Below are 16,376 nucleotides of genomic sequence, written 5' to 3' on the forward strand. Positions count from 1 at the left end.
ATATATGATCCTCTTACACAAAACCCTCATCCATGAATCCTATTTTTAATGGATCCCAAAAAAATATCACAATTTTCTAATGTAAGATATAATTCAAAACAAAGTGTGTTCCCATACTCAAGAACTGGAGTGTGCACATCTCAGTTGTGGGTCTCTTAGCCAGTGGCGGATATTCCCCATTTCTATTAGAAGGTCCAGTTATCCCTTGGTACAACCACTAGTGACTTCCCACAGTGGTAGTAATTTTTTATTGATCCCTGAGTGATGGGTCGAGTTTAACGCGGAGATACGAACTATATTGCGCTGCCAAGATGCCAATCAGCCAAATCACGATATGAACAGCATAGTACCTTCATTAGCACGCCCTTTTATCTTTAAGCACTTGTCAGCTCACAAGCTATTCATGGCCTAAGCCCTCACCAATGTGGTGATGATGATGGTGACTGTATTATAATGGAGTCAGATTCACCTTATATTATTTTTCGGAGACAGTCATCTCAAGAATTCTGTTAGAACTCGGTGAGCTTCAATGACTAAAGTGTGTAGGCGAGAAAAGGGTAGGGAATTAACTCTAGGACTTGTCCTCAGTGGAACTAATAGTGTATTTGTAATTAAGCAACTGGGTTGGGAAGCTACAGTTTCAAGTGTATACTTTATTTCCATTAGCCAGATGAGAATGTAAGAGATGAGGATAGTCTCATTTGCAAGAGTGACCTGGGTACAGGTATAGTTACTATTGATGAGAAACAAGCGCACATTATAGTGCCAAATAATGTCTCGAATCCAAAATCAAACCCTACTCCCCTGAACATGGCAAAACACTGATTATTAAACCTGGTTCCATGAACCAAGTCGTATTTAAGAAACCATTATTAAAACCAGGTCTCCTGAAGATAAGTCCCCAAACATGAACCCAGAAACTGAGTCCTAGAGCCAAGTCTCAAAACACAAGATCCTGAAACCACTTCCCCTGGAGCTAAGGTGCAAGTTTCAGCTACTAAAAACTGGTCAAATTTTCTCAAAATAGTCTAAAAACACCAATACTATAACAGCATATCCTGAAGCCAATTTTGAAAACCAGCCTTCTGAACATGGGTCTCAAGACACCGATCGTAAACCTTTTACGGGAGTCAAAATCTCAGGACAACACCGATCCTGAAACCCAATCTCCCTTCCCCACATTGGCCAAATCTCCTGTCTGCTCTCCGTGGTGCATGCGCTGGTGCATCTTCATGTTGCCGAAATGCGAGAAGGTGTGGCCGCACACTTCGCAGGTGTAGGGCTTCTCTCCGGTGTGCGTGCGCCAGTGTGCCTTCATGTTGGAGTAGTGTGCGAAGGCGCGTCCGCACACGTCGCAGCGGAAGGGACGCTCGCCCGTATGCGTGATCCAGTGCTTCTTCAGGTTGCAGTGCTGCGAGAACGCGCGCCCGCACACCTCGCAGCAGTACGGCCGCTCGCCCGTGTGCGTGCGCAGGTGCCGCTTCAGGTCGTCCGTCTTGAAGAAGCGGCTTTCGCAGTGCGGGCACTTGTGGGGCCGGACCTTCTCTCGCATCGGCATCTTCGCCCGGGGTTGGGAGCCGTGCTGTTGCTGCTGCTGCTGCTGCATTATGGCCGTGGCCACATCATCCTCGTTGTCATCGTCGTATGGGAGGTGAGAGTTTTGCACGTGCAGGGCTGCCATGTCCTGGATGCTCAGCTCCGAGATCCCTCCTCCTGCATTCTCAGCTGTCGATGCAAAATGGTGAGGAATGTATATACAGTCGTGTGCTGCACAATTAACACGATAGATTCAGTGACAATGTGTCATCTGGAGTCGAGTCTCAAGTAGGACAAAAATTATGAAACCTGGTCTCCGAGAGTTAACTCTCAAGGCATTAAACCTGAATATTTAGTCCTCACCATAATATGGGGCTAGGTGCTCAAACATGGGCATCACCCCCATGAGTAGCCAGCCCCAGGACTTGAACCAAGGAAGTCAATAGGTGCTGGCTCAGTGTATCAACACAGGCATTAGCCACCCCGAAGCTGAGTTGACACTAACAATTTATTTGAGTGACTGCAACTTGTAATTATTACCCAGAATTCCCATTTGAATTTGTTAACACACCCAAATAATTTTACATGTCTAAAGATGCACAAGTTAATGACAGAGCATGTGTGATGCACTTTCCTGTAATATCTTGGGAAGTGGCATCACTTCTTTATTAAACTAACCTTTTTCTTTACCAGGTAAGGCCCACTGAGCTATGTAGCTCTTTTTCAGAAGCGACCTGCTCACAATGATAGCTCAACAAATTGACTAATCAAGTGGAATTTTATAGCAGCCAAATACTCTAAATACATGGCTCATGGACACAGCATCAAGACTAGACCACAGTCTTCAGTAATTGACCTGTCTTTAACACGCTGATGTCACGTGAAAAAAATGCCTGATGCTACACAAAGCAACCTTGAAAAGCACCTTTCGCAACACTCCCTACTTTGTTGATTTGTAAAAAAAAATGCTCTTGAGTGGACCAGTCTTAAAGCCAGACCCTCAATGCATTGCCCATACTGCAGTTATCTAGTGGGACACCAAGGCTACATATCCTGGAAATCAGTTGGAAGCACGGTTAAATATTTTCAGTTAGAAATGCACTTTCTTGACTGAAATTGCGATATTCAGTCATGTCACCATCTTGACCTCCAGTGATAATATTGAAGTGCGACCTAATGTGTCTAGATCGTAGAATGTTTGACTGAAAACACCGTACAGTTGCACAGTGAACAATCATTGCAACGCCAACACGACCACAGCTTTGGTGAGATCTCCCAACATAAGTTGATGAAAGGACTGTTAAGTACATACCTGTTAACCCTTTATCAGTGCCAACCTTATTACAGACCAACTCGGACCTTATTGGTCACCCCGTGCCCTTATAAATCTCAATGTTCATCCTACAAAGTCCCATCACAAGGGAGAAACACAAACAAATAAACAAAACATTTTTTTTGCCCGTATTGAAACGGCTGTACGCCGTATGGACCTAAAAACTAAATTTCCCTGTACAAGAATGCGGGTAAACCATATGGGTGGACAGGTAAGTAGCTGGAGTCCAAGTCACCATTGACAATGTCAGAACCTCATGACCCAAGCGACATCGCAACTTTGAATGCATGATGGGAGCTATGCAGGTATACAACATCATAATGGCCTAAAACTCACATTGCCATCACTTGAGTATGTCCAGGTAAATTTGGTCAGCAAATAGAGCGCATAAAACCGGTCGGATGGTTAAAATTGCAGATAAGGTATACTAAAGCCACCATCCTAGAATATCTAACATGAGTTCCAACTTGTGGGTAGTCCAGCAGTAGTTACTTCATGGAGGAAAAGGCCCCAATTATAGGTGTGTACAATTTCCACCTCCAGTAGAGCTATCAAACACAACGAGGACTGACCAATTCTCCTTTGAGACACTTGGACTTTGATTGACTATTAGATTACAGTTTCACCGACCTTTAAGAGACAACACCCCCCCCGTGGTTTGGAATATCAGCCACACTTACAAGCGAACTGTTTATGGGCAGGAATTCCTGCTGTCAGCGCTTCCATCTCAGATCTGGAGAGACCGGGTCTCACCCCGCGTTGCTCCGACACTTGAGTGATTCCTGTTGGCACAAATTACTGTGATCAGCTCTGTCACGAGTGCTGATATGGTTAACAGGGAGCAGGGGAGCACACGTTAGAGATAAGGATGAACGTGTTTCCTATTACTTGACTCAGTGTGAGCAGTGGCCAAAGGAGACTTCACTTCTAGGGTCTTATATGAGTAGTGAAATAGTGTTCGTGTAGTGTGCTAGTGCATTAGTTTAATTATTAGATTTGAGGTCGTGAAGTGATTGTTTAGTGCATTCGTGAAGTTTGTTAATGCATCAGTGTATAAAGATAGTCGTAGTGTTTTAGGTTAGTATTAGTATATTAGTAATGTATCTTGTATTAGTGTGGTGTGAGGAAATTAGCATCCTAAAATGCATTCGCGAATTAGTGTGGCGTAAGTATATTAGCGTGCCTTGCATTCATGTAGTGTGGTGTAGTGTTTTAAGGGAGTGCATTAGTGTAGTTTGGTATATGAGTGCAGTGATTTGCAGTTGATAATACTGTCACGTGGCATGTTTAAAATGTTATATATTACAAAGTACAATAGAGAATTGTTTAACATTGTAATGTGGTGAATTGTATGTAATGTATTGCACTGTATTGCATTTGTTAAATTACACTTCTACCTTCATCTGAGTCTTCATGTTCAGTTTTAATTTCATGCCAAGCCTGCACTGGATCCTCTTCAACTTGCCCTGCCAAGAAACAACCATTTTCTTAACAGTATAAAACTTTCAAATATATTCAAGGTGGTTTTTATAGTTGCGTAATTCTACCAATAATATTAAATTGTGCTATCAGAGCAATATCATGAGATTAATACATTTCTGTCTTAAAACTTTCACAGTGAGCAGTGTCACATCGCGTGTCAAGAGAATAGACATGAGAGATGATTGGCCCACAACACAGACAGCTTTCTTTTGAGCCGAGTTTCAAAACGGTGTTAGACCAGAGACGAGGCTCAAAAGAAAGCTGTCTCTGGTGTGGACCAATCAGTTTAGAAAACAATGTATATATTATCAGAGTACGTTTTTTTTTGCATTCTGACCACGAGTATTGTGGTTAATGCAGACATCATTCCTTGTAAAGGGTTTCAGTTTGGTGTTTTAACATCTTAACACCTGTTTTGTTGCAAGAAAAAAGGGTAAAACCTATTCTCATATTTTGATACTGGCAAAGGAGGTCCCATGATGAAGTTGCAAGAATGGTGAAATGTTTTTTTATCCTGAGGTTGTAAAGAGCTGCAATATGGTCACAACTGAATGAATCATGGCAATGTCTAATCAAAATGTGTAGAATGCCTGCACTCCGGATGTGAGCATGTTTGTGATGACAAAAGTGGTAGACGGGATGATACCGCTCCAGATAATGTAATTCGTATTGCGAGTACATATCTGCAGTTGAAGGGATAAGTGTGAGAATAGTTCAATCAATAAGCCATGCGAAGCTGAATGTTAGGAAATATTAATGTAAGACCATATAGAAAGCAGTATTCTTGTTTGTGCTTTATTTGCTAATTTGCATGTAAAAGCATAGTCTTGTCTCAATGCTGCTGTTCCACCCCTTTATAAACATTGCCAGAATCCATACAGTTGCTACCAAATGGCAACTTCACTGCCCAATAAAATCACTTGTCCACACTCTGAGGAGTGCAGTTTTGGAAGAACATAACCATCATTGATCACATTATATGTGTACCACAAAGTGGAAAAAAGTGAAAAATGAGTACTGGACATATGTACCAGTGTCACGCCTTTTTTAGCAACCTTTTATAAGTAACATTTCACCGATATAGGTTACAGAATGAAGTCTCTTTACTGAATGAAACACTGATTTAGTAGACCAATGTTCCGTGCAATGTCATTACCATGACTCACAAACCATCCCCACCACTGTTCGACTGACAGCACTTCCATCACTAGTCCTCACTACAACCGTCATAACCACCATCACCAACACCACAACCACAGTACCTACCATCCCCACAACCACCACCATCCCAACCACCACCACCACCTCCCAGCCTCTGCACAGACAGCAGCAGCTCCCGGCTCAGGCCACTGAACAGCGCAAACAGCACGTCCACCAGACCTCCCAGCGTCACATCGCCAGGAGAGGCGGCGGTGTCCCAGCGGGTCTCATCATGTTGCTCTGAGCCCTGCAGGGCCTTCACCACCTGCCGCAGTACGGCGTAGAAGCCGAAGGGAAGGCGATCGCGCGCCGTGGCCAGCAGCTCAGCCCGCACGAGGCCGTCACCGACGCAGGCACGCAGGACCCCGTAGTCCCGGATGCCCAGCTCCGAGTCTATGGCCCGGGCCACCTCTGCGTTCACGCCCTGTGCCTTCAGCCACGCTGGAAAGTCCCCACTCGGTTCCAGCAATGGGGTGGCCACCGCACACGCCATCTGTACAATTCGGAGGCAGAGATTAATGGACATTGAGGTCAATTTGTTTACATTATACTGTAAAGGGTTATACATTTTACCAACCCCGCTGGAATGATTGGCCGCATTTACCGTCGTGCAGGATTTTAATTCTCGCACTTCTGATGAGGTGCAATAACGCTGTTTTCCACCTGTCCAGATGGAACGCAATAACCTAAACAGGTACATGTCATATTCTTGGTTCTTTCGGTAAAGTCACATAGAAGAGAAATAATAAAATAATATAAATATAAAACAATACAAATTCACAGCAAGAAAATTTGAAAAAAGTGGCGTTTCACGTGATCCCACAGCAGGGCACTGGCATAAGTGACAATTGCAAGAATGAGAATAGGTTTTCCCGTTTTTTCTTGCAACAAAACAGGTGTTAAGATGTTAAAACACCAAACTGAAACATTTTCCAAGGAATCATGTCTGCATTAACCACAATACTTGTGGTCAGAATGCAAACAAAAACATACTCTGATAATACATGCATTGTCCTTGAAACTGATTGGTCCACACCAGAGACAGCTTTCTTTCAAGCAAAGTCTCAAAACGGTGTTAGACCAGAGACTTGGCTCAAAAGAAAGCTGTCTCTGGTGTGGACCAACCAGTTTCAAAGACAATGCATATATTACCAGAGTATGTTTTTTGTTTACATTCTGACCACAAGCATTGTGCTTAATGCAGTCATGATTCCCAGCACCTCCTACCGTGGAGTGCTGATGTTATCTCAGTGGTGAAATGTGTCGTGATGATACGATCCTCAGTGGTTCATGTATAAATGCGATGATGTCATTTCAACACCCATCACCCGATTGTCGACTCAGTAATCTCTGCTCTGATTTCACATTTCGCATACCCTTATTGTCATGCATAACAACGCATGGAGCTCGGAACCTTTGCATTTGTTTCTTAGACCGCACAAGGACCTGTATGCAAGTGACCACACAGAGAAGCCCAATGTGAATTTCGCAAACCTCTAGAATCCCTTTGTAATGTATAATGTAACATTATACAAGCAAAGCTGATCGCACGAACCAACTCACTCGGTCACGTTTGACAGTGCACCCGATAACACTCTTTGCAATTTTTTTTTAAATGCAGGTTTTTTTTTAAGTTACATAACCCGAGTACATTGCATCGTTCGCAAGCGTTTATACTGCCGAGGTAAGCGCGTTTGTAAGTCACAATCTGCATAAACAAGCGCGTTTACAATTCGCAGACAGCACAGGCGAGGGCGGTTGTATTTTATAGACCGCACAAGCAGCCACAGGCCCCGCGTCCCCCACCGCTCGCTGCCACTGCGCGGAGCGGGCGGAGATTTGCGAGAGCGCGGGACGACGGCAACGACGCCGGCGCCATCCGTCTTGCCTCGTTTACCTCAAAGATGAAGGCGGACAGCGAATGGCCCCGCGCGGAGACTTGACGAGAGATATTGAGGGAATTATTTCAGGTCGTTCGGCGTCGGCGGTGGCCCCAGACCGTGAATGTAGCGGTCAAGTGCGGGCCCCGGACCGTGAATTGGAAGCCCCCCCCACCTCCCCCCCAGGTTGGCCCCGGACCGTGAATTGGAAGCCCCCCCACCTCCCCCCCCGGGTTGGCCCCGGACCGTGAATTGAAACCAGACACGCTGACCAAGTGACAGGGGGACGTGGGGAGATGGGGTGGTCTCTGTGGGGGAGATGGTCCCGGTGAACCCTTACGCCAGCAGTGTTTCAGCTGCTGCGACTGTGGCCTCTGTTCTTGACTCTACCGATGTTTGTTGAAGCTTGCAAGTCACTCGCACATCTCGGCCCCGTCAGTTTTACCCAGGCTTACCCACCAACTTGGAAGAAGGCCCTTTGATGATCATGGGCAGATTAGGGATCCTGAACGCATGAAGAATAAACCCAAAGCTACTACTGGCATCCGATGGTTACAGCTATCAGGGTAATTAAGCGGCGGTGTACGTTTTTGCTACGTTGCTACGTTACGGTATGGTAACATTGGGCATCAACATTGTGGCAGGGCTAATTTGTATGTTTTGAAATACGTTACCACTACATTGGAGAATGACGTTTCAATTTTACATTTCTACAACCTCATGAGAAATTGAATATTCAAGAAAAATGCACGCAACATGTAGTTATATTAAAGATTTATTTAAACTCACAAAGTTACAATGAATATACAACCTTTAAACAAAAGTCACTAAAGATGGCATGCTCCTGTCATGAATGTTAACTGCCACAAAAAATGTATGTATATAGTTCTAGCTATAAAACGTATATAAATGGTATTTTAAGGTTGTATTGATTGCCATTTTAAAGAACAAGATCCATGTGTCTCCACAATGTCAGAGGAAGACACGGGGTGGCTGGGCTGGTTGTCATTCTTCATCGTCATGACTTCAGGTTCCTGAAAGGAATAAGGTTTACATTAGAAACAATGTGAACTAGATGCAGTTGTTTTCACGCTTTCAAACACAGGCTGTATTATGTACAATACTTCAATAGCCACCTGCAAATTCCCAAGGCCTGTTTGTACGTATACAATATAGGTTTTTTTCACGCTTAATACGTATTGGGCTATTTAAATATACATTTTAGGACAATCAATTTCTTTTCACACGTTGAGTATGTAAGATACTTTAGAGTATTACGGGTACAAAGTTTAATCAGTTTCTACAGCAATGCAATTCAAAGAAAATAGTTTTTCTTCAATTTGGTAAAAAATAATTCCTATTATTTCTGATTAAACCTTCCAAACATAAGTTTACCTGTGCAAAAACAGCATATGGTTAATAGATTTAAGAGATTACACTACGATAAACCGAATTATGTGGCTTATAAAAGCATGAGAAATAAGCGTTTAATGGCTTTACAAAATGCTACCACAAAGCGTACTCTCTCGTGAAATATATACAATATATATAAATACCTTAATCTGTATGTGTAAAACACTCTATGGTGCTTCCCGACAATGTAGAAAGCTTAAATTTGGTACATAGCTAGCTTTTAGGACACAAACAGGAACATCCGAAAAACTGAGATTTTTCATTTTAAGACCCCCAAATCTCGATTTTAAGTGTCCGATAAACATTTTGTGCGTGTCATTCAGAAACCGTTCAATATATACGATTTCGTTTTTTTCCTTTAATAGAGCGTTAAACAGAAAATAATATTAAAACGAGAACCATTGTTCTACCTTTTGTTTTTATTGATTTCAGATTAAAGTGGGTTTGAACGAAAAATATGCATTTCATGATGTTCAAACCTGAATAGTTCGAAAACGGTATTAAATCCATTAATTTGTGTTCTTTCTAATAAAAATGGAATCTTTAAATTGAGCAGTTTCCGATGGGTACGTCTTTAAAGATACATTGAATCAAGTAAAAAACATTTTTTTGCGGAAAAATAATTGTTTTTTAGGTAGTTGTTAAGTGTCTGATCGTAGATACATATTATAAAAAATCATATCAGGTTCATTATTATATTTATTGACAACTTTTGCCTGGCAAAGACAGACCTCATGAACTAGTTCTGGAATAAAATTTTGTTTGTGGAAGAGAATAAAATAGTACTACAAAATTCAAACGGGGAAGAAAAATGCTTTTGAAAAAGGTTTCAAACTTTAATACAGGATCCCATCTCTCAAATAAATGTACATTTAAATATTGAATGATGTCTGAAGAACATGTAACAGTGAAGACTTGTTTTTGCAATCATTTACAGGACTGAAAGTCAAAACTGAAACAAAAGCAGAAAAATTCACCATTCCCAAGCAAATTTCTAAACAATAAAAAAAATAAACTAGCAGCATGAACATCACCTTGTAATTTGCACCTCCTCGTTTGTTCGGGGAATGCTTCAGGGTTTCTGCGATCTCTACCTCTATCTCCTTCACCTTTGCTCTTGGGTAGCTTTTTAAGCAAGCTCCTGTAGAAAAAGTGGAAACACGTAGAATTTGATTCATGCTCTAGATATTGTTTGACGTGAACAAAACACTTTAGCTAGTTGAAAGCTTGCATAATCATTACTTTTAACTTGTTGGGATACAGACACGCAAAAGATAACTTATAATTATCTGCAGTGACTGCCGAAAAAAATTAAATATATCACAATTCATACGTATAAATATTGTATGTTTTCGAATGGATGTCATTGCCACAAATCTTGTGCATCATTAAATAAAAATAACATGAGAAACAGGTTTGATTTCTGACAAAATAGGGAAAAAGCAAGGTTTATAACATATACTTACTAGTCAACACCATAAAAACTGGAAGCTCTATGAGGGGCGTCTTTCCCTTTCTCCCTCTGAGGCTATAGTTTGACCACAGTGCATTGGTGCCGAGCCTTTTCATCATTCGCCGGACACTCTCCCGAACATTACATCCACCCAGTGAACTCAGATAGGAAATCTGTGAAGTACATTTAAGCTGTTTTGAAAAAAAGCAGTTCTTAAAATTACTAAATCGAATATAGCATACACTTTATTATGATACACATTAAACAGATAGCTTGTCTAAAATATAAAGCAAATGTGTTCTTTGCATTTACTAAAGATGTAAAATACCATTTCCATTTTGAGGTTTTCATCCGTGGTAATTCTACAGCAAAGCTCTTCAAGTTCATCCGTGTCGTTGATTGGGTTGGGGAGGACATCATCTAAGCCCTCATTTACAACACTTCTGTTCGCAAGTGTTTGCAGAAGGCATAACTGCTCCATCTGGTTTTCTATAATGGTGTCCAGTTTGAGTAGGACTTGGCTCTGGAAATCTGTAACACAGGAATCATATTCATTCTTCTTTCTAGTGCTGACATTCCTGTCAATGTTGATTTCTGCAGTTAAATTCACAGTGATAAAATAAAATCATTCCTGGTATAAACTACTATCGACATAAATTACGAGTCAGTTCTCATTTAACACGGACATGTTCAGCGAAAACTATTTCCCCATAATTCATGTAACAATAAAGTTTGGCAAGATACGATGTATGTACACACAAACAGAAAGATAGCAAAAAAAATAACTGAGGCTATGCAGCAGCGTTTCTGTATCTTTCCGTGTACTGTGTCAGAGCACTCAGCCGGGCAGCTTAAGAAAATAGTTTGTTGTCGACCGCCCAGAAACCGTGTTATAACGGCAGCGTTCCGTGTTATAACAGGCACATACTCTTTGATTGTTTCGGTAAAGTCACGTAGGTATAAATATACCTATAAATATACCTACGTGACTTTACCGAAAGAACCAAAGAGTATGGATTCCTGAAGTCACGAAAACTTCTAATCAAGATTATAACGGGCACATTCGGTGTTGTGCAAAAAGCGTTTCCTAATGGGACCGCATTATAACGAAAACACGTTGCGTAAACACGCATTAATGTAAGAAATTATTTATTTTAATTTTAATGGCACACATGTAAAAGAGAAGTAACAAAAATTCACTGAAGCCGTGCCTATGTGGGTATGAGTCCTTTGAAAGTCTGACCTGTTCTATCGACAGCACATCTCCCACTATTCCTTACTGCACCTCCGATTAGCATGGTTGGCTACATACGGTGCAAAAGAAGTTCAACATACATACATAATCCTCATAAACACTATCAGCAATACCACTACCACAGTACCTACCATTGCCACAACTACCACCATCCCAACCACCACCATCACCTCCCAGCCTCTGCACAGACAGCAGCAGCTCCCGGCTCAGGCCTCTGAACAGCGCAAACAGCACGTCCACGAGACCTCCCAGCGACACATCGCCAGGAGACGCGGCGGTGTCCCAGCGCGTCTCATTATGGGGCTCGGAACTCTGTAGGCCCTTCACCACATGCCGCAGCACAGCGTAGTAGCCAAAGGGCAGGCGGTCGCGTGCCGTGGCCAGCAGCTCAGCCCGCACGAGGCCATCCCCGACGCAGGCACAAAGGACCCCGTAGTCCCGGATGCCCAGCTCCGAGTCTATGGCCCGGGCCACCTCCGCGTTCACACCCTGCGCCTCCAGCCACGCCGGGAAGTCCCCACTCGGTTCCAGCACTGGGGTTGCCACCTCGCACTCCATCTGTACAATTCAGATACAGAGATTAATTGGACGTTCAGGTCCATTTCTTTACATTATACAGTACTACAAAGGTGTTATTTATTTGATCGACCTTGGTGTAATGATTGGTTGAGTTTACCCTGGCACAGGATAATAAATCTCGACCTTATGATTGTGGGTCAGGTACAATGGGCTGTGTTCCACCTGACCAGATGGAACAGGATAACATGAACAGGTCAAAGTCAGCGTCAACCCACTCGAAAGATCAGTGGGTCAGTGCTCGTATCTGTTTGCAGCACTGATTCCGTGGTGAAAATTCAACTTTACAATGACAGGGGGACAATTTACAGAGTAACCATGCTTTACTTCCAACAAAGTGGTCCTGATTGTATCTACCCCAAAGGTATAAGGGGCTGAATCAACCACTGACTGGGTTGGATGTGGAGTCTTGATGCCATCTCAGCAGTGAACCTGTAGTGCTGATGTTATATCAGTGGTGAACGTGTAGTGATGATGCCTTCTCAGTGGTTCACGTATCAAGTGTTGATGTTATCTCAGCACCCACTACCTGATAGCGTACCCCTTCACAGTCGTAACCTGCCCTCTTATTCCACGTATCACAAACAAACCCCAATTGTAATGCATACACCGCATGGGGCTCAGAACTTTTGTATTTTGTAGCTCGCACAAGGCCCTGTATTTAAAAGACTAAACTGAGAAGCCTAATGTGAATTTCACGAACACAAAACAAGGTGCAAGTGAACAAACTCAAAGGGTTATCCCCGTTTGTAATGTATGCGGTATATATTTTTTAAAGCTAGAATTCGTTTTTTTTTTATTGGATGCTCATGTGCATCAACTCTCCCCCTCCATTCAATCGTATGCAACTTGTTTTATTATTTCCCTTCTACGTGACTTCACCGAAAGAACCAAGAATATTTAACTTATTGTCCCGAGATGCAGTTTGTCATTAGAATAACGGATTTTTGGGAGGTTAAATCGCATTAATGTGTTGTTAAACCCACCACCAGCCAATTAGTAAGGCTTGCCACTTAAAACAGAACGTTGTGTGTTGACAGAGAGAGAGAGCAAACCCACACACATTTAAAATCCGAGTAGCGTCGTTTCACCAATAAATACAACCCGGCAAATCATCACCACCACCACCATCAGGGCCAGCTTTGTCATTAGAAGTTACACAACTCCCGCCTTCAAACGCAACGGCTTGCAAGCCGCGTACCGCCGAGGCAAGCGCTTTTGTTTATTTAAAAACAAACAGAGATAAAAACAAAGAAACAGAGATGAAACTCTCCCACGAACAGCAGCGAAAGACGAAGACGGCGTTCGGTCGTCCACGCCACAGTCGACTAATGGGGGGGGGGGCAGAACGCTCCGCATTGAAAATCGCAGCGCGCATTGACACCGCGGTTACAATTCCGCAGAGCGGATAGGCGCTCTCCTCCCCCCGCCAGTCTCAACCAGCCAGGGGGCCCTCTCGCGTCGCGGTGAGGGGAGGCGAGCGGGTAGAAGGAGGAGGTGATGACACGGTGCGATGTGGGTGCGGGTGGGCAGCGATGTCAGCGGTGCCATTCGGCTACCTCTTTAATGAAGATGAAGAAGAATTGTCCGCCAGTCTGCGAACTTGACGAGAGACAAGTGGCAGGATCACGAAAAAGCGCAGCGGCCACCGCTTGGGCGGGCGGCCCTGGACCGCGAATGTCACCGATCAAATGCGGGCCCCGGACCGCGGATCGAACTCTCCCCCCGTGTGGCCCCGAAACGTGGATTAGGATCAGTCCGGCCTTTAATTTCTTATTTCACGGCTCACGTCGACGGCGGATTTGGCGAGCGAGAGCGCGGCTTTTACGTTGTGGTTGTTGTGTGTCACCGCCGTTGACGGACGGCCTCCTTTAGTGATTGTGAATCGGGCATTGATGAGCATACACCGGTCAACCCCTTATCAGTCGTGGCCCTGGCTTATTGCAGACCAATTTATAACCGCATTGGTCACCCCCGTGCCCCTCATACATCTCAACGTTCATCCTGCAAAAGTCCCATCACAAGAGAGAAACAAACAAATAGGCAACACAAAAATATTGGGTTTTTTTTACAGAATAGTTTGTTGTGTGTACTCATACCCGTCAACATCTTATCAGTGGCCCTGCATTATTCCAGGCCAATTCAGACATTGTTGGTCACCCCGTGCCCCTTATACATCTCTACGTTCAAACAAATGGGACAATCTTTTTTGTTGCTGTACGACGTATGGACCTGAAAACTAATTTTCCCTGTACAATAATACGGGGTTGAACCGTGTGGGTTGACAGCTATGGATTAGCACAGTTGGCCACGCAGGGTGCGAACGAAGTTCAACAAACTGCACGTGCATTGGAGTCGTTCTTTGCTCCACGAGTTCTCTGTTCTGGGTGGTGATTACGGCACGCACACTGGTGGAGAGAGATACTCTTAGGTTTTTTCCGTAAAGTCACGTAGGTAAAAAATAAAATAATAAAATAATGTTGATAAATAATAATATAAATAAAATAATGATAGTCATTTATTATTTTACCTCTATTATTATTTCTATCTTTTTTATTTTTTACCTACGTGACTTTACCGAAAAAAACCTAAGAGTATGAATCCTTGCAGTCACGAAAGCTTCAAATCTGATGGAGAGATGTTTTAAATGTTCGTGCGCCCACGTGAATCTCGGTTGTGGTCCATAAGCTTCGTGAGCGATGGATCATCTTGCGTCGGAGTCTCTCGCGAGACTCTTTGACGATTCCCCCTATCGGCTTTCCAAGCATCATCGTCGCCTGGGTTGAGGTGGCATTGTTGGGAGGTTATTAAGGTCCGCGGGTTCAGAGGTTACCTCTCGCTGCGTGACTTCTGGCGGTGGCGAGGCACGGTATGGAGATCCTGCCGGTGGTGTATGTTTCCCATTTGTAATGCGGCCAGCAGGAGCTCCCACGTTCACAATGTCTATTAAAACACATTCCTGCGGAGGGAGCTGGTAGGAACGTTGGGTTGCTCGGTCAATGGCCAGGGTCAACGGCGGCGTGGTGTATTCCGCAAATATGCCCGACTGTGAGGGCGGGCACAAGCCGGCGTGAGTAGGTTAAACGTTGAGTTTTATAAGGGCACCACGGGGTGACCAGCCCATCCCCACCCAGCCCCACCCAGCCCCACCCTCCCCACCCAGCCCCTCCCCACCCTCCCCTCCCCACCCAGCCCCTCCCTCCCCACCCAGTCCCTCCCTGCACGACGGATGGACACAATAATCCCCTGTGGGCTGGTGTAACCAGGAGGTTCCTATCAGTAATAATAAAGAACATCACCATCAGCAGCATCAGCAGGTAGACACATCCTCCTCACACCTTGGCTGTGAGCGCAGCACTCCGCCTAGAGCTCTGACCGTGCCCCGCCTCTATCAGAATCGGAAAGGAATCCGATGAGCTATAAAGCTCTTTTTCACAGACGTCCATCAGGGGCGGGTTTAGAACGTACTGAAACACTCCTCCTTCCACGCCGGTATTGGGTATAGATAAGTATTTCCTAAGCAGCTAATCAGGGCTATAAGCTGAAGTGCACACACATTTACCACTCGTGTATTTAACAAGCCCGCATACTATGAATCACGCGTGCACCAATACCCTTGTGTGTGTGTGAGTCTCATCACACCAAGATTCGCCGGACTTCCCGGTGAGGAATAGACGGGGGAAGCGATGTGCGACAACACGGGAAGCCAGGGGTGTTGTTTTGCTGGACATTTACAAAATCGATACAGATGATGCACCACTCATCTTAATTTGGAAAAGACAATGTGGGTATGCAGTTCAACTTTTCACTCTTGTGAAATGCTCTGCATGAAACATTCCAAGATTGAATACATAAGTTATTAAAGAAAATAGTTTGTCTTTTTAAAGTCTTCACTCCCCCCCCCCCCGCCCCCTCTGTTATACTCCACAAGTGCCATCAGCAACATCTTCGTGTAACAGACACTGACCGACAGAATTTTCACAGTGAACAGCCACATCAGATGACCAGAGGCAGATTGAGAACCCTTCCATGGGGTGGTTGGTGCAGTCCCAAAATGTAAAGCTTTTAATACCATGACCTTTCATGAATACTACAAAAAAATATAATTTAACACAATATACTTCCTCCCACCGTCCGCTTTGGAATATAAAGCCTTAGGGTATCATTATTTTTCAATGTTGCGATTTGTACTATAAGACACGAGAACCCGAATCAAACATGAGGGGGTCTCGCATCTTCAAACATCCG

General features: G+C 43.9%; 2 protein-coding genes across 2 annotated transcripts; both read right to left on the minus strand.

Annotated features, from left to right (window-relative positions):
• Positions 1–455: 455 nt before the first annotated feature.
• On the minus strand, positions 456–7,576 carry LOC144739259 (uncharacterized). The gene is made up of 5 exons (XM_078622223.1): positions 7,449–7,576; positions 5,618–6,044; positions 4,267–4,335; positions 3,550–3,651; positions 456–1,725 (listed from the first exon to the last, which is right to left on the minus strand). Exons 2-5 carry the CDS (start codon positions 6,042–6,044, stop codon positions 1,139–1,141), a joined length of 1,185 nt encoding a protein of 394 aa, XP_078478349.1. The 5' UTR covers positions 7,449–7,576; the 3' UTR covers positions 456–1,138.
• Positions 7,577–8,193: 617 nt separating this feature from the next.
• LOC144739264 (uncharacterized) lies at positions 8,194–13,814 on the minus strand. Its single transcript, XM_078622236.1, has 6 exons — positions 13,688–13,814; positions 11,684–12,110; positions 10,626–10,828; positions 10,311–10,470; positions 9,879–9,985; positions 8,194–8,465 (listed from the first exon to the last, which is right to left on the minus strand). Exons 2-6 carry the CDS (start codon positions 12,108–12,110, stop codon positions 8,349–8,351), a joined length of 1,014 nt encoding a protein of 337 aa, XP_078478362.1. The 5' UTR covers positions 13,688–13,814; the 3' UTR covers positions 8,194–8,348.
• Between the last annotated feature and the right edge of the window lie 2,562 nt (positions 13,815–16,376).

Source organism: Lampetra planeri, chromosome 3, assembly GCF_965212315.1.
Source record: "Lampetra planeri chromosome 3, kcLamPlan1.2.h2, whole genome shotgun sequence".
NCBI classification, from domain to species: domain Eukaryota; kingdom Metazoa; phylum Chordata; class Hyperoartia; order Petromyzontiformes; family Petromyzontidae; genus Lampetra; species Lampetra planeri.

Coding starts and splice junctions, on each gene's coding strand:
- LOC144739259 (XM_078622223.1), bottom strand. CDS start 6,044: ATGGCGTGTGCGGTGGCCACCCCATTGCTGGAACCGAGTGGGGACTTT. Junction 4,336..5,617: donor TGGTGGTGGTTGTGGGGATG/GTAGGTACTGTG, acceptor GTTTCTTGGCAG/GGCAAGTTGAAGAGGATCCA. Junction 3,652..4,266: donor ACATGAAGACTCAGATGAAG/GTAGAAGTGTAA, acceptor TTGTGCCAACAG/GAATCACTCAAGTGTCGGAG.
- LOC144739264 (XM_078622236.1), bottom strand. CDS start 12,110: ATGGAGTGCGAGGTGGCAACCCCAGTGCTGGAACCGAGTGGGGACTTC. Junction 10,471..10,625: donor AAAACCTCAAAATGGAAATG/GTATTTTACATC, acceptor TGTACTTCACAG/ATTTCCTATCTGAGTTCACT. Junction 9,986..10,310: donor AGTTTTTATGGTGTTGACTA/GTAAGTATATGT, acceptor CTTTTTCTACAG/GAGCTTGCTTAAAAAGCTAC.